The sequence below is a fragment of the Sceloporus undulatus genome, chromosome 1, assembly GCF_019175285.1.
Source record: "Sceloporus undulatus isolate JIND9_A2432 ecotype Alabama chromosome 1, SceUnd_v1.1, whole genome shotgun sequence".
NCBI lineage: Eukaryota > Metazoa > Chordata > Lepidosauria > Squamata > Phrynosomatidae > Sceloporus > Sceloporus undulatus.
Genome location: NC_056522.1, coordinates 71247388 through 71271351, shown reverse-complemented (window position 1 = coordinate 71271351; position 23964 = coordinate 71247388). Strand labels below are relative to the sequence as shown.

Sequence of the window (23964 nt, the reverse complement as noted above, 5' to 3'; positions counted from 1 at the left end):
GTCTCAAAGGTGCTACACGATCCCTCTACACAAGAGGGAGAAGCAATACAGACACTTCTGTGCAAGACACACACACCCAGGCTCAAAAATACACTACCACAAGAGGGAGAATTCAAAGATATAGCCATGTCAGTCTGCAGAATCGGAGACCTTGTAGCCTCTTTGAGACTTAGCTGAAAGGAAGAAACCTACTATGTATCTGAGGAAGTGGGCTTAGGCCTACAAAAGCTCAGGCTGCCAGCTTCTTTCTTTCTTTCACTTAGGTCCAAACCACACTGCAGAAATAATCCACGCTGAGACCACTTTAACTGCCCTGGCTCAGTGCTACGGGATCCTGGGAATTGTACTTTATTGTGGCCTCAGAGCTCTCTCTGACAGAGAAGGCTAAATGTCTCACAAAACTACAGTTCCCAAAATTCCCTAGCACTGAGCCAGTGTACTGGATTATTACTGCAGTGTGTTTTGGACCTTAGTCTCAAAGGTGCTACAAGATCTCTCTCTACACAAGTTGGAGAAGCAATATAGACACTTTTTAAAGCAGTGATCCCCAAACTGTGCCCTTTAAGAGATTTTGGACTTCAGCTCCCAGAAGCCTCAGCCATGTTGGCCAATAATATGGGATTCTGGAAGCTGAAGTCCAAAATCCCTTAAAGAGTACAGTTTGGGGACCATTGTTTTAAAGGCTCATGTAAAAACCATCAAGCACAGATGAATTTTAAGAGGTCAATAACATGAACTTTGCAGGGGTTTTTTAAGCCATTGACTTACTTAAAAACACTGTGCAAGAGAGAGAATTTAGAGACATAGCCGTGTTAGTCTGTGGAGTCAGAGATCTAGAGAGATCTTGCAAGCACCTGCTTCAGGTCACTTTGGAGGTATGTTGTTTAAATGATGCATGCATCCTAAAAGGCCAGAAGCTGTGCCAAAGCCATGCTCCAGTCCTAAGAAAGCCCATATGCACTTTAGGGAGTAGACTTAAACCTACGAAAGCTCATTCTGCCAACTTCTTTCTTTCACTTAGTCTCAAAGGTGCTACAAGATCTTTCTGCACAACAAGAAGAAGCCATATAGACACTTTTTAAAAGCTCGTGTGAAAACCATCTTAAGCACAGATGAGGTCAGTAAGAAGAACTTTGCAGTTTTTAAGCTGTTGAGTTAAAGCATTGGTTCCCAAACTCTGATCCTTCAAATGCATTGGACTTACAGAATTCCTGAACTGTTGGCTAAGCTTCATTGGGCTTCTGGGAGTTGAAGTCCAAAAGTACTTTGGAGAGCCAAAGTTTAGGAACCACTGATTTAAAGAATTGATTCCCAAACTTAGGTTCACCAGATATTTTAGACTTCAGTTTCTACTATTCCTGATTATTGGTGGCCAAGCTGACCGGGGCTTCTGAAAGGCAAAGTCCAAAACACCTGGAGGACCAGAGTTTGGAAACCACTGATGTAAAGTACTGTATTGTTTTTCAAGTATAGGCTGGGATTCAAGCTTGACAGCTCCTCTCCTTAATTCCACATGTGAGGATTGTTGGAATTTAATGAAGTTGGGAGTTTATATATTAAGAACAGCAGCAGAGTGAGTGAGTGCGTCTCCATCTTCTGTCTTCTCCCCCCTCACAACTTATTTATCTATTTATTTCATCTGTAGGCCACCTTCTCCCAGAAAGGGTTCCAAGGCGATTCACAAGAGAAAAAGCATTTTTAAAAAGTTTACAATAAGAACTTAAATACAAGTAAAATCATCTTGCCCTGTGAGGAGCGACTTAGGGAGCTGGGTAAGTTTAGCCTGGAGAAGGGACAGTTAAGAGGTGATATGATATCCCTGTTTAAGTATTTGAAGGGATGTCATATCAAGGACGGAGCAAGCTTGTTTTCTGCTGCTCCAAAGATTAGGACCCGGCACAATGGATGCAAGCTACAGGAAAAGAGATTCCTTCTCTACATTAGGAGGAACTTCCTGACAGTAAAAGCTGTTCAGCAATGGAACGCATTTCCTCGGAGAGTGGAGGAGTCTTTGCAGGTCTTTAAACAGGCTGGATGGCTATCTGTCAGGGGTACTTTTGATTGTGAGTTCCTGCATGGCAGACGGTTGGACTGGATGGCCCTTGGGGTCTATTCCAACTCTGATTCTAAACCATATAAAATCAGCATAACACAAAAAGTTAAAAACATGAATAAAACATACACCCCACCTAAGAGTAACAGCTGTTGTTGTTATGCAAAGGGATTTATTGTTTATTATTATTTATTTCATTTGTATGCCACCTTTCTCCCAGAAAGGGACTCAAGACAGCTCACAAGTTACAAACATTTTTTAAAACTTTACAATTTAAAAAAAACATTTAAAATCATCTTGTTAATATAGTATAAAATGAACATACAAACATAGGAAAAACGTGACTAAAATGCACACAGCCCATATAAAAGCCACCCTGTAATGATTTTTAAAAGCCTGCCCGAATAAAAACATGTTTGCTTGCCAGCGAAATGGAAGCAGGTAGGAAAACCTCTACCCTTCTGCAGCTCCCAGCAGCTTCTGTTCTTCCATGCTACCATGTAGATAGAGCTCAGGAAGAGTTGAGTTTCCACTTCTGGACATCCTCCCTCTGCAGTCTCCTTTCCAAGCTTCTCCGCTCTCCAAATATTTTCGGGAGGCTGGCATCAAAAATGAAGAACAACTTCTTGAGAGCACCGATAGATGGCTGATATGTTAACTTTGGAGCAAGGGGGCAGTTTAGGATTGTTGCAACCTGTGGGTGAACTCCTGAGTTTTCATAGTATTAAAGCCATCCTCCTTGTATTGGGTTGTTGTTGGTTATGGCTGCATCCGCACTGCAGAAATAATCCAGTTTGACTCCACTTTAACTACCATGGCTCAGTGCTATGGAATTTTGGGAATTGTAGCTTTGCTCTGATCCCCCCAAACTACAGTTCCCAGAATTCCATAGCATTGAGCCATGGCAGTTATAGTGGAGTCAGACTGGATTATTTCTGCAGTGCAGGTACAGTCTATGTTAGATTAATGTGTTGTCCTCTATGGTGTTGTAAGAAGATGCTTATACATAACGCACGATTTTTAGGAATGGATATCTCTGCCAAGAGCTTACAGTCAAAATACTCACGTGCCTCGGCAGTGAGTTGTTTGCAGCAGTTGGAACCAGTACAGCAGATGAGTAAATGCCGTATCACATATGGAAACTGTATAAACAAGAAGCAATACATTGCATGGCAAGTGAACTGCTAAATACTACTGTTGTTACCCCCATCTCTTAATAAGGAAGGCAATCCTGAATCAGCTCCTCGGATTTGTGATACATGGCCTGACCTTGGTAGCAACCACGGGGAGCATTATTCCTTCAGTTGTAAATCAGTGAGAGAGAATTTATGTTTTTCTAAGCAAAAACATACTGGTTGACACTTGGTTCTTTTGCGTCCAACTTGCATTTATGTTTTCATATCCTCTTCTTACTACTACTTACTACTAGTTTGCTAGTAATATTTTCCCTTTTTATAATTTTTGCAAATTCAGACTAAAATCTGGAGGGGCTTGTGGACAGTTTCTCCATTGTTTTAGCTACCTCAGAGTTAAATATTTAGGGTATTTACTCAAAACATAATTTAATTAAAAGACAGGACTTCCCAACAGAATAAAGACTATATTTAGCAGACTATTGAAAGATTAGTGTATCTGCAGGTTGAACAGAAGTAAAGATTGGAATTGTGCAGAGGCTAATGTAACTGGCATGGCCTAAAATGCACCAAATATCCTTCTGATGGTCATGCTTTTAAAATACTTTAGCAAAGTCAGTAAAAATGGCTGAATTTAGCAGTAAGTTATTCTGATGAGACTTTAACATGTTTTATAGCATGTGCTTTGAAATCGGATTTGTTCCTCAACAGACATAGCCATGGAGTGATCTATCACTAAACTCTGGCATTTGTGCGTTCTCATAAAAGCTACCTTGGATTATGACCCTGAAGCACATAATATAGTCACCCTGTTAAAATGGACACATGGGTCTGTTGTGATTGGATGGATGGTGGCATTGAAATACTAGGGTATTGTTGTATTGCATCCTCAAGCTTCCCTGAGAAAACAGGAGGATAGAAAAGTAATAATTAATAGCTCACTTTGGGTGAGTGGAAACTTCTTAAAAGTTGGCAGCCAGATATGTTTTGTTTTTGTTGTTGTTTTGTTCTACACGCCTTATACTCATACACACTCTGACACTCATGAGGCAGAAGTTTAAAATGTCTTAAGTTTGTTAATGTTCAGGTTGTCAGGAATGACACTTGCTATGTACTCTTGGCTAGAAAAGCTGCTAGTAGGTATATATACAGTGAAATGAAATGTAATGTTTGATCTGATCTGAAAATTCAAAAGAAGTTTAAGGAAGTTGACACTTTAACTGCTTTCTGTGGAACTTAAAAAGTACACTAAAAGAGAAACTGAACAATGCTGAAACTGAAACTAACTTTTGATTTATTTGTTTTTCACTTTTTAGGCTAAAGAAATAGTATTAATAGTACAAAGTAGAACATAATTTGCATCTGTTTAGTGTCTAAAGTATGTTAAGCACCTATGCACAGAACATAGAGATGTTGTAGGTCCCTTTTAAGGTTGAAATGGTACATTAAATATATTCCTACCAAGATAGCTGAATAATGTAGAAAATGTAAAGGAACACATTGTGTCAAGTCACAATCTTGAGGTTGTAACCAGTGAAACTAACATTAGACAAAGGTTTCTCCCAAACACATAATCCTAAAAACTTTTAATTATCTCTTCTGTTGTTTAATACTTTTGAGATCTGAGGTATCTGCTTCCAAGGATAAGTGGATATTTTATTCAGTAGGTAGGGGATACATTTTGTATTAGTGATGTTTTTCTAGGCAGTAATGGGAGTGCCACTGACTGACAGTTTGCTGACACACCAAACTTACTGTAAGAAAGTGCAGTATAATTTTCCCATCATCTTAACATTTCATTGTAACCAGAAGCATGTTTTCTTTCCTTTTGGAGGTCATGAAACGTGTACGCACAGAACAGATTCAGATGGCAGTTTCCTGCTACCTCAAACGCAGGCAGTATGTAGACTCAGAAGGTCCTTTGAAGCAAGGGCTGCGCTTATGCCAGACTGCAGAAGAAATGGCAGCTAATCTAACAGGTAACTAGTAAAATTGTTTATAGGAACTCTGCATCACTCTTGTTAGCAACATGAGACATCTAAGCAATTAATTGAGGACAGACTGGAAAATGAATGATCACATGATTCTCTAATACTCAGGTGAGACACAAGGTGTGTCCAAATATTAGAAAGCTATAAAATATTTTTTGAGTGAGATGTATTTCTAGCTTGTGGCTTTTCTTCAAACAAGACAATCAAAATGAAGTATGCAGTAGGCATGCTGCTATTCCCAGATGTCTGAAATGACTCATCTGAGAGCTATGTGGTTGGACTTTACATGTGGGAATTTTAAGAAGGATTCTACTTTGATGGCAGAGAAACTAAATGATCTTGGTGTTCTCTATGCTATGCTTGTCAACAGATCAGCAATATATATTACTACTAAATAGCAGATTCACCTTTTGTGGAACCTATAGTAAATAGTTTAACCTCGTACTTTTTGTTGTGAGAATTTCAGCAGCAGTGCAATGTTATTTTTGACTGGGTACTTTCTATTTTAAAAATTAGTTTTGTTGGGAGATCAAAAAGTTTAAAAGTAGTGTTAAACAAAATTATAAACAGGTGTATTCTGAGATAGCTGGTACCTTAAAGCAATAGAACTTTAAAAGGTACACTTCAACCTAAAAAAAATAAAGCACTTTAAAGTTTCCATAAATCGGGGAGGAGAGATCCATGCAGCAAACCTAAAGAATAGCAGGTGGGCATTTTTTGACCTATGGGCTAAACCAGTTTAGAAGAGGTTGAGAGTGGGGGGAGTGGCTATATTTCAGCATTGAAAATAGTGTTCAGCAGGGCAAAGCAACCCATGCTTGGAAGATTTAATTCTTACTAAATTGGATATGTTCCCACCAACTGTATAAAGCACAGCTCAATTTTGTAAGTCCCAGTGCGCAGCCTACATACCAGTGTAATTCTTGGGAAGCTATTTAAGTTAAGTTACATAATTCCAGTTACTGATTGGATTTACCACCAGGAGAACATGAAAACAATGTTCGAGTAACCAGCTGTACATTTCAAATGGCTTACATATATTCAGAGTCATCTTTACCATGTAGTATTGTCTAGAAAGGCATTTACTGTACTTTTTTACAGTGCACCTGCATCATACGCTGGCACGTTATACATGACTTTCAGTTTACGCTGAAAGCCATGCAGCAAAGAGGAAATGACACGTTGCCCATGGCGTGTGCACTGTACTGCGTGCATGACCCCATTAGTTTCAACTTGCCTTACGCGGTGGGGTCCAGAATGGATCCCCCGCATAAAGCAAGGGCACACTGTACTATGTATTTAAGTATGAAGATACTGAAAACCTGGTCCCTGATTTTCTTTAAAGCATTAGAGAGTTTAACACTATCAGTGGGTGAAAGGGGGGCAACCATACAAAATGTTGGACATACTGGTGCAAATTCTAAAATCTTTATTGTACTATTAGAATTTAAATGATTATAAGAATTGCATAGTGCAGGTTTCTTACAGCAGCCTCATTCCTAATAAGGCTTAAGGTTGTTCTGTTGTTGTCAACTGTCAAATAACGTACAGAAGGTACTTCTGACAGATTTGGGAGATCCCTCCTTTTGCTTCAGGCCATTCAGCATGTCCCAATTGCTCGGATGAGGTGTCTTGGGCGATAGAGGAGAAGTCAGTGCAGGTATTTCCATCACCATGTGTTTCTATGGATTCAGCCCAATTCAAAGTAGTATTCATTGCTGCATTTATTTAAAATTGCGTAAGCCTGGATTCACACCAACTAGTGTCTATCTGTTTGATTATTTCCTAATAAGGAACTTGTTTCCACCATATTTATGAATGGGCCTCATCTGAGAAAATTCTGAAATGTTAGGTGATCCAAATTCTCCATAGTATTTGAAGAACTAGGTGTTCAGACACCGGTGTCTTTCTCTCATGTTACATGTTCAGTATGGCTGCATGTGTGAATTCATTCCATTTATCACATAAGAAAACTGAAGCTACATGGGCACGATTTTCTATAAGCATATCCCAGTTCCCAGGGATTTCAAAACACAAGATTTTGTTTTAAAAGAAGCAACTTGCAATTGGTATGAGGATAAAATAAATGAAGAGAATAACAAGAGGTCCATTGTCACAGAAGGAGAAATAATACAGCTCACTCACCATAAAAATTTCATCTTTTATGTAAAAATTACTATGTGGATAGCAAGTGCAAAATTATCAACTTTTTGAGTAACCCTTTTGTTTGTTCAGTGATAATGTTGGAGTCTCTGGGTTTTTTTTCTTTACTAGCTTGTCAAAGCATTTAGTATATGGATATTTTGGTGTAAGTATAGTAGTATGTACAGTTTCAAAGCCTTCTGGAAACTAATTTTCTTCATCTTTGTTTATTACCTAGTCCAATCTGAATCAGGTTGTGCAAACATTATCTCTGCTGCACCCTGCCTAGCAGAGCCGCAACAATATGAAGTACAGTTTGGGCGATTATGCAGTTTTCTTACAGGTGGGTAGCAACTCAAAAGGAAGTATATGCTTGTCAATTGAGAAGGCAGTAAAGCTTTGTGCCAGCTTTGTCCACAGGGTCTGGAAAGAGATTTCCTTCATTTAATAATCTTTGCAGGGATGTCTTCCACCTGCTCCTTTCATTTAGCTTCTGTGTATTAGATTCTGCACCTAACAAATGCAAAAGTGCTTCCTAATATTTTGGTGGATTTTATTCCCCACTGCAAGAATACACAAAACAATGCACCACAACCAAATGCAAAGTTTTGGTAGAGAGAAGGGGGAATAAGTTTAAAGAAAGGAAAAAGAGCAACCAAATGCAGGTCTGCTTGCCTGCCCCTCATTTGCTCCTATCATTAGTCCTGTAGTGCATTTATTCAAGGCCTGGGGAAAATGTAGTGCTGCCTATTTTGGTATATTCCCTATCCTAGCATTTCAGATCTGGAAATATAACTGTAACAAGAATGTTGTTGTAGCACCTTTCCCATAAGATATAAAGAACATTCCAATTATTCTGGCTAATTCTTGGAATTTTAAAGAAATGTCATTTCACTTCCCCATACACTTTCCCAGTTGCAAAATAACACCATAGTAGGATAGAGAAAAGATGAACAAACAAGTGAAGCACTAAAAACATTGGGCAAGTTTTGTAAAGCAGTTGGCTGCACTGAAGGAAGAAAATGTCTCTTCTTAGTTTGCATTAGATTTGGGCCTGTTACAGACTGCCAAAATAAAGCTGCTTCGGGTCTCTTTGGAGGTATGCTGTTTAAATTATGCATGCATCCTAAGAATCCGGAAGCTGCACCAAAGCTGCACTCCAGTGCTTAGGAATGGAGTGTGGCTTTGGCAGGACCTCATCATTTAAATAGCATACCTCCAAAGAGACCCGAAGCAGCTTTATTTTGGCAGTCTGTAACAGGCCTATAAAACTTTTCTGTACTTCCAAGAGATTAAAATGCTTAAAGAGACCATCTGAAGAAATACAGGCAGAAGAGAAATATGGAGAAAGGAAGCCAAGCTGTTTTCAGCTGTAATACAGTCTGTCTTCTAAGCCGAATCTGCACTGCAGTAATAATGCAGTTTGACACCTTTTGAACTACCATGGCTCCACGCTATGGAATCCTGGGATTTGCGGTCTCTGACAGAGAAGGCTAAATACCTCACAAAACTACAAATAACAATTTCATAACAAAAGTATGTGTCAGGAAATGTTTGAAATAGTTACAGAACAGGTCCAAAGCCTTACCATAGTATTTGCTTTGACCCCATTAGAGTCTGGTGACTCTCATCAAGCATGTGGATTTTTATAGCAAAGGAAACAAATGCTTTAAATGGTAATGAAAATGCAGTTTTTTGTATCTTTGTAAGGTGAGCTGCAATCCAAGAAAGTCTCTGCCAAATAAAAATTGTTAATTTATCAGAAGACAGTTTCTTGTTTTGGTTGAAACAAAGAAAGCATGGGTAAACCAAGAGTGGATGCTTGTGTTGAAGAAATTTGTGCTCTGTTCAGTTTTGGTATTCAGGACAAGTTCTTGGGCTCAGAATTCTTTAACTTTAAGTGTCTTGTCTCTTGTGCTATCATATTGGTGGATATGGGAAGTCTTATAGAAAGATGAAATAGCTCTCACAAGCCTGATGTCATACCACCCCTGCCCCAGAAGATGATTTGTCATTTTTTTCATCGCAATCCCTTCTGAGAACCGAGTAAGATAAAAGTAATATCTCCTTGCCTTTGGTGTTTAGATTCGGACTCCCAGCACAGCCATGAAGTGATGCCTCTTCTGTATCCCCTCTTTGTCTACCTCCATCTTAATATGGTCCAAAATGGCCTAAAGAGCACAGTGGACAGTTTCTATAGTCGCTTCCATGGGATGTTCTTGCAGAATGGCTCCCAGAAAGACATCATTGAGCAGTTACAAACTACACTAACAATTCAGGACATCCTGTCTAACTTCAAGCTCCGGGCATTTCTGGACAGCAAATATGTCGTCCGCCTTCAAGAAGACAGCTACAACTTTCTCCTTCGCTACCTCCAGAGTGATAACAACACTGCTCTCTGCAAGGTCCTTTCTTTGCACATCCATTTAGATGTGCACCCAGCCAAGAGGATGGATTACCAGTTATATGCTAGTGGTGGCTCTTCACGCAGTGAGAGCAATGGCCTAGAACCCACTGACATGCCTACTTCCATCCTACAAAATGAGGCAGCGTTGGACATCCTGCAGGATAGCATTAAAAGAGTCAAAGATGGGCCACCTTCACTCACAACCATATGTTTCTATGCGTTCTATAACACTGAGCAGTTGCTAAACACAGCAGAGATCTCACCAGATAGCAAGCTGCTTGCTGCTGGATTTGAAAATTCCTGTGTAAAACTATGGAGCTTGCGGTCCAAGAAGCTGAAATCTGAGCCTCATCTGGTAGATGTGTCCCAAATGCACCTGGCTTGCGACATCTTGGACGAAGAGGTGAGAGACTCTTTTCACCATTATATGTGGGTGGAGTGTCTTATTTTTATAATGAATGGTTTATGTGAGGTGTTGTCTCTGAGCAAATTTCTCTTATGGTGCTTTCCTCTTGCTCATCATTCATAACTGTTAGAAAGTTGGGAAGTGGTTTGAAGACTAACCATAATGTCCAGTTGAAACTTTAGGTAGTCTCTGTTGATTGAAGTACAGCAGGTCTGCTTTATTTTGCTTTCCCCCAATAAATGCATAAACATTTACATCTTCATTAGCAATTGACCAATTATTCCTTCAGAAGATTGCTTCACCCTTCACATATACTTATATTTATGCATCCTAATGTCTTAAAGGCAGCAGTTAGGTGCTTCAAACTCTGTGGGTCAGAGGGAGTGTGGGAAGAGAGAGACTGACAAGATAGTTTGACTGTTCATCTTAAAAAGCTTACATCTCATCATCTTGCCCCATGCCTCAGAATGACTGAAGGTGGCTTTTCGGGTGGGGCTTGAAACAATGGAAATGTAAACATTAATGGGAGATACCACATAATAAAACCAAGATAAAACTAGTAGCAAAAATAATAATACCAGATCATTTAAAATCAACATAAAGCCAGAAGTAGAGTAGTGCTTTAATCTAAAAGCACTAACAATGCTAAAAGCACTATAATCAGGGCTGTGGAGTCAGTACTCTTGACTCCTCTGATTTTCTAGTGTCTACCTTTTTCCCAAATTGCTAGTGTATATTAATTAGTGATAACATATTTACTGCAGTAAAATGTTAGTGCAGGGTATTTCATCACCATTATGTGAATCATTTGAGCTATTAGATTGGTAGAACAGAAAATATATTTGATTCAGATTTTGGAAAAAGAAAACTTCCCAAAATTCTTGTGAAGGTAAATATGCAACAAACTACTAGATAGTTACTAAATCTTTCAAAACATAAGATATAAGTATAAAATTATATATTTGCCATATATTTTTTATAATACCATATTATAAGGTTTTATTTTGAAGTTGGTGTTGGAGTCAGTATATTTATACTGACTCTTCCTCCCAAAATTGCTTCCGACTCAAGGACTCTGATTCCACAGTCCTGCTAATAATGTCTAGGAGAGCAAAAAAAATGTTTGTTCAATGGGCCAAAGACTATAATGTAGTCAACAGGTGAGCCTCTCTGAGGAGGGTATTCGACAGATATTCAGATTTGAGGATATAGTTGCTCCTCCTTTTTTGTGGACTTGAGATGACCACCGTTATTTTCAGTGGGGTGCTCCCTCTGCACACTTGTGGTCATGTGCCCCATTCAAGCCTATGGGGCTTAAATATAGGCGAGTCTCCGTTTTTGCAGGGAGAGAGGGGTTTTCGCAATGGATCCGTGTAAAAAACGGAAAGTCAACTGTATTTTCATAAACATAATGGGATATCTTGGAGATAGGACCCAAATCTAAACATGAAATTAATTTATGTTTTTTTATTATGCTTTATACATAATATTTTATTACATGAAGATAATATTTTTAATAATATTGTGCATGAAAAAAGGTTTTGTACATTGAACCATCAGAAAGCAAAGGTGTCATTTTCTTGGCCACCCATTTGGAGAATTTTGGATTTTGGAGTATTTTGCATTTTAGAATTCTAGATAAGGAATATCCAAACAGTAGTTGAAACAAATTACATGAGCTAATGATAGGAGTTTTCATCTTGAAAGATTTTTGCTTTTGTTTTTTAAAACTAAAACAAAGTTATTGTGTATTTTTTCCTTCCCTCTCATTTCACATTAAATTTCTTTTTTTAATTTCTAAAATGCTAAATGCAATGTCTGATTGTCAGTTAACAATTCAGAATTTTTAATAGGTGAGAAATTATATTGCCTTACACTTTTCAGTACGTTATTGAAAGCTAGTATTTAAGCTTCAGTTTACCATAATAACCAGACTCAAGCCTGTTGCTAATGTAAATGTAATCTTATGGCCATTTATCCAGCAGTTGAATTAAGCCAGGGGTACATTGTGGTAGAAATGAGGCACAAGAAAGAGCACATTGCTTTTACAAAGCATTAAAATAATGTGAAATTTGAACTCAGCGATTCTGGAGCCAAGAACATAATCTGAGCCATGGAACTATGACAGACAGGTTTGTTCTTTTAATATACATAAATCTGGAGCAGTGAGATGTCTCCTGTCTGTGCTCTAATTACAGTGGGCCCTTGGTATCTGCTGGAGTGTGGTTCCAGGATCCCCCATGCTCAAGTCCTATCAAATACAGTAATGTTGTCCCTTATATAAAATGGCAAAATCAAGGTTTACTTTTTGGAATGTATATATTTTTAAAAAATATTTTCAAGCTGTGGATGGTTGAATCCGTAGATTAGGATTCTATGGATGGAGGGCTGACTGTATATTCTAGTTGAAATTTTTTTAGTAAAATTATTGAATATAAAAGGAGGTTTTCCTTTCATCCTCTAACTGCTCTACATGATTTGGTTAGTTGGTGCTTTCACTACTACACATCAGAAAAGATAATAACACAGAACTGGAAGTCAATAACAGTTTTGTACCATAATATTTCATCTATAGTTGCTAATATAAATGGAATTTTCTGGCCATTTTTCTGGCTGCTGAATTAGCCCAAGAAGAAGATTACAATATGGCAATTGGGACACAAGAAAGACATAAACAGTCTTAATTGCTTATTGTTGTTGTCTTTTGTATTCATTTTTCAGAGAATGGTGGAGGGAGATGTGCAGTTACAATTTATGTCGTTGTAAGAAAAGCCTAGAATGATAACTGAAATCTAAAGCAGTTGGAGGTGTTTTGAAAACACATTTGTAGAGCTAGGATACTGAAAGAAAAGCTAACTACTGTACTATTGCTGGTTTTAAATAGTTCTAAAATTGTTGACATTTTTGGGTAACCCATGGCCTAATGATTGGTAATAAATGAGTGAGTAAAACAACACTTTCACCAGAACTACAGCCCTTTCTTGTTAATGTGGGATTATTTTGTTGTTGCAAATGTAGCTTCTGCGTATTAATTTATCTTTTAAACACATTTTATTATTTATAACTTTTTCCTATATAAATATTTCTCATTGCACTATGATATGTTGGGTGGCTAACAAAGAAATATAAAATATAATAAAACCATAAGAAAAGCAGCAAAAAAACCCCACCTCAACTATGGTCCAAAACACACAGCAGAAATAATCCAGTTTGAGACCATTTAACTGCCCTGGCTCAATGCTAGGGAATTCTGGGAACTGTAGTTTTGTGAGACTTTTTAGCTTTCTCTTTCAGAGAGCTCTGATGCCACAATAAACAACGGTTCCCAGGATTCCTTAGCACTGAGCCAGTGCAGTTAAAGCGGTCTCAAACTGAATATTTCTGCAGTGTGTTTTGGACCCTTGTTTACTAAAATCAGTTATAATCACAGGCTTTGGACAGAAGATCTCTAGCAAAAGACTGCTGTGGAAGTGGTAATATAGGGAACTGAAGCAAGGAAACACTAAGTCTGATTGTTTCTGCTCTATAAGTTCTATTTGTGCTGTAGCTGGGAGGGAAAAATTTGGTTCTGCCCTTTAAAATTGATGCTGGCACTTCTAGAATGGGTACTAGCAAGGCATTGCTGTTACAGGAAGAAAAAATGGTGCCTGTTACACACTGGGGAAACTGGAGAACCAAGGTCTGTTGCTGTCAAGTGAAATTGTCTGCGGTGGGGGATGTTAATTACATAAACACTGTAGTTGATACATTTAATGAAAAATGTTATTTTTCTCCATGAGCTACAAAGGAATTGCAAAAGGAAAATGGGATAAAACACGGAACCATTTGAATCAAACATCACATAAAAATGTTCAAATACCCAATTCCTGTTTATTGTATGTGTTTTTAAACTTGCATAAGTTTTTCAATACATTTGTATAGTATATATTTGTAGATTTAGATGTGGTATTTTGATCTTGATCTTCATTTAGATAGTTATTTTGCATTGTTTCTTGTTGTTGTTTGTGAAAAAGACATGCCAACTACTTGTTTAAATAACAAAGCTATGCTTGACAACATCAGACCTTGTTCTTCATTTTTCTCTATGCCAGCAAGGTATCCCATAAATTAGTGGCAGTCTAGTAGTATACATAAGACTACACTCTGTTGTTACGCATCTTGGACATCATTGAGTTAATCTGCATTTTTACCAGTACTGTATGTTCTCTGAACAGAATAAAATTCTGTCCTCTGTATTCCTTGCAGGATGAAGATGATGATACTGTGGGTACAGAAATGAAGCTACTTCGAGGGCACTGTGGACCAGTGTATAGCACAAGGTTTCTTTCAGACAGTTCAGGACTGTTGTCATGTTCAGAAGATACATCCATCAGATATTGGGACCTTGGAAGTTTTACAAACACAGTGATGTACCAAGGGCATGCTTACCCTGTGTGGGATCTGGACATCAGTCCTTGCAGCTTGTATTTTGCAAGCGGTTCCCATGACCGCACAGCAAGACTTTGGGCATTTGATCGGACGTATCCCCTGCGAATATACGCGGGCCATTTGGCAGATGTGGACTGCATTAAGTTTCATCCTAATTCTAATTACTTAGCAACAGGATCTACAGATAAAACAGTGAGGCTCTGGAGTACCCAGCAAGGAAACACAGTGCGTTTGTTTACAGGTCACCGGGGCCCAGTGCTATCACTTGCATTTTCTCCAAATGGTAAGTATTTGGCTTCAGCAGGTGAAGACCAGCGGTTAAAGTTGTGGGACTTGGCATCTGGCACGCTTTACAAAGAACTGAGAGGGCACACAGATAATATCACCAGCCTTACTTTTAGTCCGGACAGTAGCTTAATTGCTTCTGCATCAATGGACAACTCTGTTCGAGTGTGGGACATTCGAAACACTTACTGTAATGCTCCTGTGGATGGCTCTTCCAGTGAACTAGTTGGTGTATATACTGGACAGATAAATAATGTACTCAGTGTACAGTTCATGGCCTGTAATCTTCTTTTAGTGACTGGAATTGCACAAGAAAATCAGGAACATTAATTTTTTTTAAATGGGGGGGTTTGAAAGCCAGAGTTTATTATAAATTGAGATTATATATAATTGACTGTGAATTTTTTTCTCACATGTGGCAGACGTGTCCAGAATGATGGAAATACTGTACTTGAAGATGTCTTGTATTGTTGCAAAAGGATAAAGAGCAGCAGAGAACATCATTGTAGTTGTATAATAGTAGTGCAAGGGCAGGAAGCAATGGGTGAAATCCAGCAGCACAGAATATTTTCTTATAGGGATAACCCAAAACCTGGTCAAAACAAATAAAACCCACAACTGGGCATTTGCACTTAATTATCTTGAATACACCCATCCTATATACATTTACCAGAGGTTTTTCAGTCTGGCTATATCAACTGTTTGGTTTAATTGACTTTCTCTGCGAAAATTTCTGTGGGACTAGAATTATTGCCTTGGAAAGAAAAAAAAGTATTATGTTCTACAGATGCTCTCAAGTATAAGCAACATTACAATAATGTTTAAAATAACTGAGACAGACTTCCAGCTTGTTAATATAAAAGTAATGGAGTTGGTTCTAGATTTCATCTTTCGTTAATGGAAGGGCTATTTCATCCACAGAAGGCTTTTGATCTAGAAAGCAATTCTGTTAGTGAAAGTGGTGGGGAATACATTAGACAATTCCAATCACCTCCTACCATGTTCCAGAAAATCCAAAATTCTCCAGCGAAGATTTTCAAAGGGTGCAACAGACTGCAGCAAAAGGGAGATTAGTAAAAGCTGCTCCCCACCCCTTCCACAGGCAGGAGAAGACTGAATCAAAGCCATGATATTTTTTTAAAAAAATAATTGGACATATATAACAATGGCTGTCTTTATAAGAAGATAAAATTGGGTTGGCTGTCTCTAAAAAAAGATACAACTGGGATGTAATTCCTTATTTCACTTATAATATATGTAACTGTCAGTAGATCAAAAGTTCAGATTTCCCTTACCCCCAAATCTAGTTGCACTGTGATGGTGATACAAAATACTAATGATTGATGGGGTACCTTGCCTCTTGAAAAGAACCAGCAAAAACATGTCTAGGTTTGTAATCGCATGTTTCAATTTATAGTAGGAAAGGACCCATTTCATCTCACCAAAAATATTTTCTACAGATAAATGTGGACAAAGGTATATGGAGAACTGTATTAGTAAATTATTAACTGTAAGAGGATGCAGCATTGCCAGTTTCTGATGTTTTCCACTGAATCTGGAAATATGGATTTCATGAAGTTTTCATACAAAAGTGAGCATGAAAAATTTGGGAAGTGGAGGTGGGGAAAGCAACTTTAATTACTTAATTCTAAGAAAAGATTGAATATTTCTGCTTTCAAGAAAGAGGTTTTGTAATTTTTTTCTATTAAAGCATTTAGTTTAAACAGGTTTGGCATCTCTTTGTGGAAAAGCGTCTTTTAGGCTTCATAAAGCAGAGGGATCTGTTTTTTGTCTCATTGGTTGCTCCTTACTTTTTTGAACAAGGGAAAAAGGTCTTCTGCAAGTGTACGCAGGGAGAGGTACTGATATTCCTAGTCACCTGGCTTTGCACATATCCTTTGGTCCTCCTGAGGTTGCTGGTTTACACTTCCTATGATCCCTGGTTATTTGCCTTGCTGAGTGGGATTGATGGTAATAGTAGTCTACCAGCTTCTGGAGAGCTACAGTTTTCCCTTGGACTACAGGTAAGTATATTGAAGATGATAGGTGGTGTGATTTGTTGCTTTGCATTAAAATAAAAAGATAACTATTCTTAATTCTTACGTTAAAGATAGCTATTTTAGTCCCTTCCTTTAGCCCATAAATAACAGATCAGATTATACCTGGAAAACATCAACTGTCTTGTCTAAACTTCCCAAGAAAGGCAGAGTAAAAATTTGAGCTCAGGTATGTCTGTTTTCAAATCAAACACTACAAACTGTTGAACTGAAATGCAGTGTAACTAAGCTTAATGTAAGAAATCTTAGTAGACTTCTAAGTATTGGTGGGAATAAAGAATCTCGTAACATCTTAAAGACTAACAAGTTATATTTGGTATAATCTTCCATTCTATTTCATCAGATGAACTGAGCATTGTCTCACTTGGCAGATATTTATACATATGGTTGAGTGTGGGGATTGTGGGAGCAGAAAAATTAAAAGATAAAATGGAAAAACAAAATGTTTTAATAGTGGTCCTGTTAAATAGAGTGGCAAGGACATGAGGATATACATAAAAAGATTAGCATATACTGTATGTGGTGATGAAAAGTCTTTTCCAATCCAAGAATGACATAAACTTTAACTTCTGGATGAATTGCAGTGACTGCACAACTTAAATCACTTCAGCCAGAGGAAAAAGGAACTGCAATAAGTACAAGCCATGAAAATTGCCTGTAATAGAGACATCCCTGCATAGATTAACAGATATAGAGTCAGACGGTCTTTGTCCCTATTTGAGCCACTGTAGACAGTTAAATCGCTTGCCTTGGTGAATTCTTATTTAGCTTATATGGGCCCGTTACAGACGGGCCTTAAAGTGTGCGCTCTGCGCGTGCTATGGTTAGAAAGGGGCGTCCTTTCTGGAAGCCCCCAACCCGAGCACGCGCAGAGCGCGCACAAAATAGCGGCAGCCGTTCCACACGGCCACCGCCATTACGTCACAACCTCGCCGCCTCCAAATGAGGCGGCGCAGACGTGACGTCCTTGCGCCACGCGAGGGCGCTTAGAGCACCCTTTATGCAGCGCAAGAAGGAGCTCTGTTTCGGAGCTCCTTCTTGGCTTTGCGTCGCCTTCAGACGCTGTGCCAGCGACGCGGAGGAGAAAGGGGCCAAGCGGCCCCTTTCTCCTCCTCCCCGCCACCACAGGGTGTCCTTGGGGCTTGAAGCCCCAAGGACACCCCTTTCCAGGCTGCAGGGAAGGGGCCTTTTGCCGCTTCCCCGCGGCCCGGAAAGCGGCGGATCGGGGCCTCAGCGGCTGCCGTTCTGACCACTGAGGCCCCGATACAGCAGGGAAAGGGGTGGGTGCACGCCGCCCCAAACGGGCAGTATGTAACCCGCCATGGATTCCATATTTGTGTCCCTCTACTCTGGCATAAACACTAGTCTCCTACGTTAAATGCTGCTGGGCATTGTGAATGAGAAATTCTTGTCTTCAAAGAACACAAGATTGGGGGGGGGTGTTCCCACCCTGACACTTGAATGTTCTACTTCTCATTTGGAATATATTTGGTTATATGGATAAAAAGTTAAGTGGTGACATACATGGTTAACAAAGAAGGGTTGTTTCAATTGTGGCATTTTTCTTTTCCTGCTACATTTACTGGGCAAATTCTTTTATATTTATTTCCAGTCAAGTGTATTTTGGATTTAATTATGTACTTTATAAACATGGAATACAGTAAGACACATTGTAGACTGCATCAATAGGGATGTAATGTCTAGATCAAGGGAAGTAAGTAATAGTACCACTCTATTCTGCTTTGGTCAGACCTCACCTGGAATATTGTGTCCAGTTCTGAGCACCACAATTCAAGAAGGATGTGGACAACCTGGAGTGTGTCCAGAAGAGGAGAACAGAATGGTGAAGGATCTGGAAACTATGCCCTGTAAGGAGCAACGTAGGGAGCTGGGTATGTTTAGCCTGGAAAAGAAAAGGTTAGGAGGTGACATGATAGCCATATTTAATTATTTGAAGGGATGTCACATATAGTATGGAGCAAGCTTGTTTTCTGCTGTTCCAGAGACTAGGACCTGGAGTAATAGATTCAAGCTACAGGAAAAGAAATTCCACCTAAACATTAAGGCGCTTTACAGACCGCCCAAAGCGGGCGCTCTCGCGCCGCTGCCAGTTGCTGCGTCCGGGAACCGCAGCAGCCAAACCGCACGGTTCCCGGGTGCAGCAACAAAGAAGCGCCAAAATGGTGCTTCTTCCTGCGCCTCAGAAGAGGCGCCACAAGGTACAAGGCACGCACTTGCTGCGCCACTTCCAGTGCGCGACGTCCAGACGCTGTGTGTCCGCAACGTCAAAATGGCAGCACCCATCTGTATGCGGTGCTGCCATTTTGATGTAGTCGTTACGCGTGAGGGGCAAGGCGTGTCAGGAAGCGCCGCCCCTCGCGCGTAACGATGACGACGCCCATCCGGAACACACCTATGAAGTTTGGTGGTAAGAGGCTTTAGGCCAGGGCATAGTTCTGCCCCATTAACAGCTGTGTTACTAATGTTGGTTTTCTTTGAGCGAAATGAAATGGCTGTTGTTGTTTTTTGGATGCCACATTGTTTGTGCTGAGCCAGGATCTAAAACTGTGCTATTACAGAACTCCCATGTGACCTTGTCACTAAATGCATAAATAAGCTTTGTCAATGTCCCTACCATCAGAATGTAATTTTTAAAAAATATATTTTGGATAGAAGCCATGCATGATTAAAGTAGCTGTCTACTTCTTAGTAATTAATAGCCTTCCAGGTGTAAAACGTTTCTTAATAGTTCAGTTAATAAAGGTGAATAATAGTAATAATAATAATAATAATTTAACCATATTAATATTGCCATGTAACTTTTTAAACGGCAGAAATCTGGTCTTTGTAACAAAATGATTCTTCACTGTTTTGATTGCCTGTCTGACAAGGCAGAGCTAGCTAATAGTTGAGGATTTGTAAATCAAGATGATATTTTGCAATAGTTTTTGCAGCAGGAAGGTTTCCTTTTCCTTTTACATATCAAAGTTACAAAGCTATCATTACATAGTGCTTAATGTATTTGAGGAAAACATACCCAAGGGCTTCATATTTTTACACTGCTGAACAGTTTTGTTGGAAAACAGCAACTTTAAAGGTCCTCATAGCTCTCAGAACTATATATATTTAGAAGTTTCTTCCATATCTGTCTCAGTCATTATTTGCAATAGCACAATCCTATATGCTTATTTATCAATAAGTTCAATTGAACATTTGTAAACAGTACACTTACTATAATGTTGCAGGCTTGTATGCTCTATGAACTGAAGAGTTCCTTTCATCTACTGAAGGATTTTAATCTAGTTGTGGTTTCCCCTGGAGGAAGAGGTGACAGAAGGAATATTCAATCATTTCCCCTATTTTCTTCAGTCCTCTGAGCCCCCTCCTTATTCTTTCATAGGATAGCATAAACCTGTGGAGTGATGGGGGGGAGGGAATGGGCAAACATTGATTCCTCCCCTTCACCTTTGTCTTATAGGAACAGATTGCACTTTCCTGCAGATCATTAGTGAGCACACAGCCAACATAGGTTGGAAATTCACATTGAGTAACATTATAAGCCTCTGAAGTATTTTGCATAATATTTCTAATGATGATGATTAGTACCCTACACATATGTTGCATGACGAATGCACCAAACTTTCATTGTGGTGCACATGTTGAGGCCACGTTAAATTTTGCCATTTGGAGCTGGCCAGCATACCAGTGCTCTCACATAATTATTAGCTTCATACGTTTTCCAGCTACCAGGCCTCAGGCCCAGGCTTATATTTGGTACTGTGCAGGTCATATACTGTATCTTGGCATAGCCTGTTTTAACTTACAGGTACATACAACCTTCTAAGCACCAGAATGTTTGTCACCATTTCAGAATGTAAGTCTTAATAAGTGGAGGATTTATTAAAGGGAAAGTTCATTAATGTAGATATATGGGGTCAAAAGCAGTATTGCTAACAAGTCAGTATGTTAGAAAACTTTGCCTGTTTGGATGATTTTCAGAATCAGAAAACAGTGTTACCACCCAAAATCAAAGGCAAGTTATTTGTGTCTATGTGCTGTTATAGCACATGGATGTTCATAGAAAAGCCAGCCCTGTTTCTCCTTTTCAGGTGATTGTTTCCTGGCTATGCTGTTTATACCTTCTAGTTAGCCAAGTTATACAAGTTAACTGTGTAATATTGCCTTGTTTCCTTACCCACAGGCCTCAATATATCTCCTAAATGCCCATAAATAAAGCCTTATCATTCTCAGAATACATTGACAAAGCATAAGGCAACCTACATTAAAAAAAAAGCCAGAGTAGTTATTAAAAATTAAATAATTGGTACATGAAAAAGCCTTAATAAATAGGCAGACAAAAAGATTTTCATAACAAAGGAGCTTGTCTGTTTCCTATGGTTTAGAAAAACTGTTTTCCCCACCTGGAATAGAACACCAGATTATCTCAGGCTCCAAGTAGTTTGGAAGGTCTGCAAATGAAGATTTGTATCCTATCAATAAGAAACCTCTCAACTCTTTTAAAAAATTGTGGCCAATAGCTGTAAATATAAACAGTTAACAGTTAATTCTATGGGAGTGTTCAATAGTTTTCAAATGACTTTTAATTGGAGGAAAGGCAACTATAGATGAATAAAATCATCATCATCATCCTCTGAATGAAATCCCCACAGACAGGAGTACAGCACTGCCTGGAATGTGCCTAATTATCTAAGGCTACCTCACTGATTCCTAGATTCTTGGTTGGAATCCATAATACCTGGTAGACTGTGAAACTGTAATAACAGCACATTGAAATGAGCACCTGTTAGTTTGAAGAATGCACAATAAATATCCAATTTCATGCTGTAGAAGGGACACTGTATTCCATCAGATGAGGAAATATTTCTTTCAGGAGAATCTTGTCTAGTGCCTTCTTCCACAATGTTTTGCTATTTATTATACTTGAAATGTATGAAAATATATAAAGTTAAGGCGAGTGGTACAGTGATTTGAGCATAGGACTAGGACTCTGGAGACTGGGGTTTAATTCTCCACTCAACCATGGAAATCTGCTGGGTGACCTTGGGCAAGTCACACCCTCTCAGCCCTAGAAAACCCCATGATAGGTTTGCGTTAGGTTATGGTAAGTAAGAAATGACTTGAAGGCATACAACAACAACAAAAATGAACTTGGGACAAGAAGAGTTATAATGTGGAGCAGTGTATGAATTTAGACACGGAGAAGTCGATCCAGGGCTGCACAGAACTGGGCTAAAACTGTTAGAAATCTATTCCACAGCTCCAGATCCCTTTTTAACCAAGTATAGGTCAGAACAAGAGGTCTCCAAAAATTCATTAGTAAGACTCTGTTCAGGTCTTGCAAACTCCAGAGCACAGCTTCCTTGATTCATTTTATCGACCTATAATGTAGGTCCTTCTCTTTTCCTGCTGTCTTCCACTTTACTCAGTGTTATTATTTGTCCTGTTAGTCATGTCACCTCATTATGAGTCTGAAGTAGAAAGCTTTAGTTAATCATTTTGGCTTCTAATACAAGTTAAGGCTTAATTTGGTCTTTGATATATTCATTTGTCTTTTTGTCTGCCAATAGTATCTGTAGAACTTTCTTCTAGCACCACATTTCAAATGAGCTGATTTTCTTCCTGTCAGCTTTCTTCACTGTCTTGCATTCACAACCATGCATAGAAACTGTTTCTTGTAGTTACTCAATTACAGCCCCTATTTCCTTTTTCTTTCAAGCAAAAATATAAACTGAACACAGGGCCTGAGCACTGTTTCAGATCCAGCTACTTGCCTAGCATTCCTGGCATTGAGTAGGGATGTCATTCAAAAGGTTAGTTCTTCATAACTCTTTCCTATTAACAAAGTCAAAGCCTCAGAACCATACACTAAATAAACAGCTCTTGATATCTGCAGCCAGCCAGCTTCATTCCTCTTCCATTTCTGTGCAAATAAGGGGAACAGGTTCAGCCCATTCTTAAAGGAATTTCAGGACTGAAAGGCATGATTATGTCAAATAATAAAGATAATAATAAAGCACTACAACAAAAGAGCATCTAACTCTTTTGTTGCAGCACTTTGATATAATTTGGCATTAATTTCATGTAAGATTTGCATTACTGTATTGTTCTTCCAAAGATAAACAATATTACTTTCAGAGACCAGGATTCAGTTCCCCATCAGTGATGGAAGCACACTGGATGACCATGGTCAAGCCACTCATCCTCTCTCAACCTCAGCTCCATCTGAACAAATCACACAAAGAAAAACCCATGGTAGGGTTGTCTTAGCATTGCCATAGGTCAGAAATGACTTAAAGCCACAGAATAACAATTGTGTTCTGACAATAAAGGAAAATAGCAAAAGGTTTGAATTTTGATTTCAGGAAATGTCTACTAGCATTTTGTCAACATCTTGAATGTAGGCCTATGACTCCAACATGGTCATTTTTTTTTTTCTTTATCCTGTTTGATTTTTAACACCTTTGCCTGATGAAGAAGCCAGTGGAGCTTTGAAAGCTTGCATCATGTATTTTGTGCACTTTGGTTAGTCCAATAAAGTTGTTGCTGTTTTGTGGATTTTCTATGTTATTTGCTGTATGATCAACATAGCTGTTTCCCTGGATATGTTTTCTGAATTTGAGGATATCACATTTTAACCACAACACAGGAATCCTAAAGTAGAAGCCAAGAGACTGGGGCTTAACTCTTGAGTTTTTTACCTCCACCAAGTTGACCACAGAGTTGCGCTGGACAACTTAGATATTCCTAGAGAGAATATGTTAATAAAATCCATGAATAATCCATGAATAAATAACAGGCTCTACATGAGGTCGCCTTTGAAGAAAGTTTGGAAATTTCAGCTGGTTCAAAGAGATGCAGCTGTTAACGGGGCAGGTTACAGAGACCACACAATGTCCCTGTTGAAACAGCTCTATTGGCTGCCAGTTTGTTTCCGGGCACAATTCAAAGTGCTGGTTATGACCTATAAAGCCCTATATGGCTCAGGTCCATGCTATTTGGCAGATCATACATCCTCACATGAACCAGCCCAGGCTCTGAGGT

The 23964-nt window shown here is 38.9% G+C and overlaps 2 protein-coding genes across 3 annotated transcripts in view; both read left to right on the top strand.

Annotated features, from left to right (window-relative positions):
- The window catches only part of TAF5L (TATA-box binding protein associated factor 5 like), an 18075-nt gene extending 1441 nt beyond the window's left edge, over window positions 1-16634 (top strand). Inside the window, exons 1-5 of one of the 2 annotated variants that reach the window (XM_042446106.1) lie at window positions 998-1117; window positions 5021-5165; window positions 7558-7662; window positions 9405-10129; window positions 14378-16634. In XM_042446106.1, coding sequence (XP_042302040.1) covers window positions 5024-5165; window positions 7558-7662; window positions 9405-10129; window positions 14378-15175 — 1770 coding nt within the window. In that variant the 5' untranslated portion in view covers window positions 998-1117; window positions 5021-5023 and the 3' untranslated portion in view covers window positions 15176-16634. Of the gene's footprint in view, window positions 1-997; window positions 1118-5020; window positions 5166-7557; window positions 7663-9404; window positions 10130-14377 lie in introns of those variants that run through there. The other variant, XM_042446107.1, reaches the window with a different exon arrangement.
- Window positions 16635-19290: 2656 nt separating this feature from the next.
- Window positions 19291-23964, top strand: part of ABCB10 (ATP binding cassette subfamily B member 10) — a 28165-nt gene continuing 23491 nt past the window's right edge. The window contains exon 1 of the mRNA XM_042456728.1: window positions 19291-19330. Coding sequence (XP_042312662.1) covers window positions 19291-19330 — 40 coding nt within the window. The remainder of the gene's footprint in view (window positions 19331-23964) is intronic.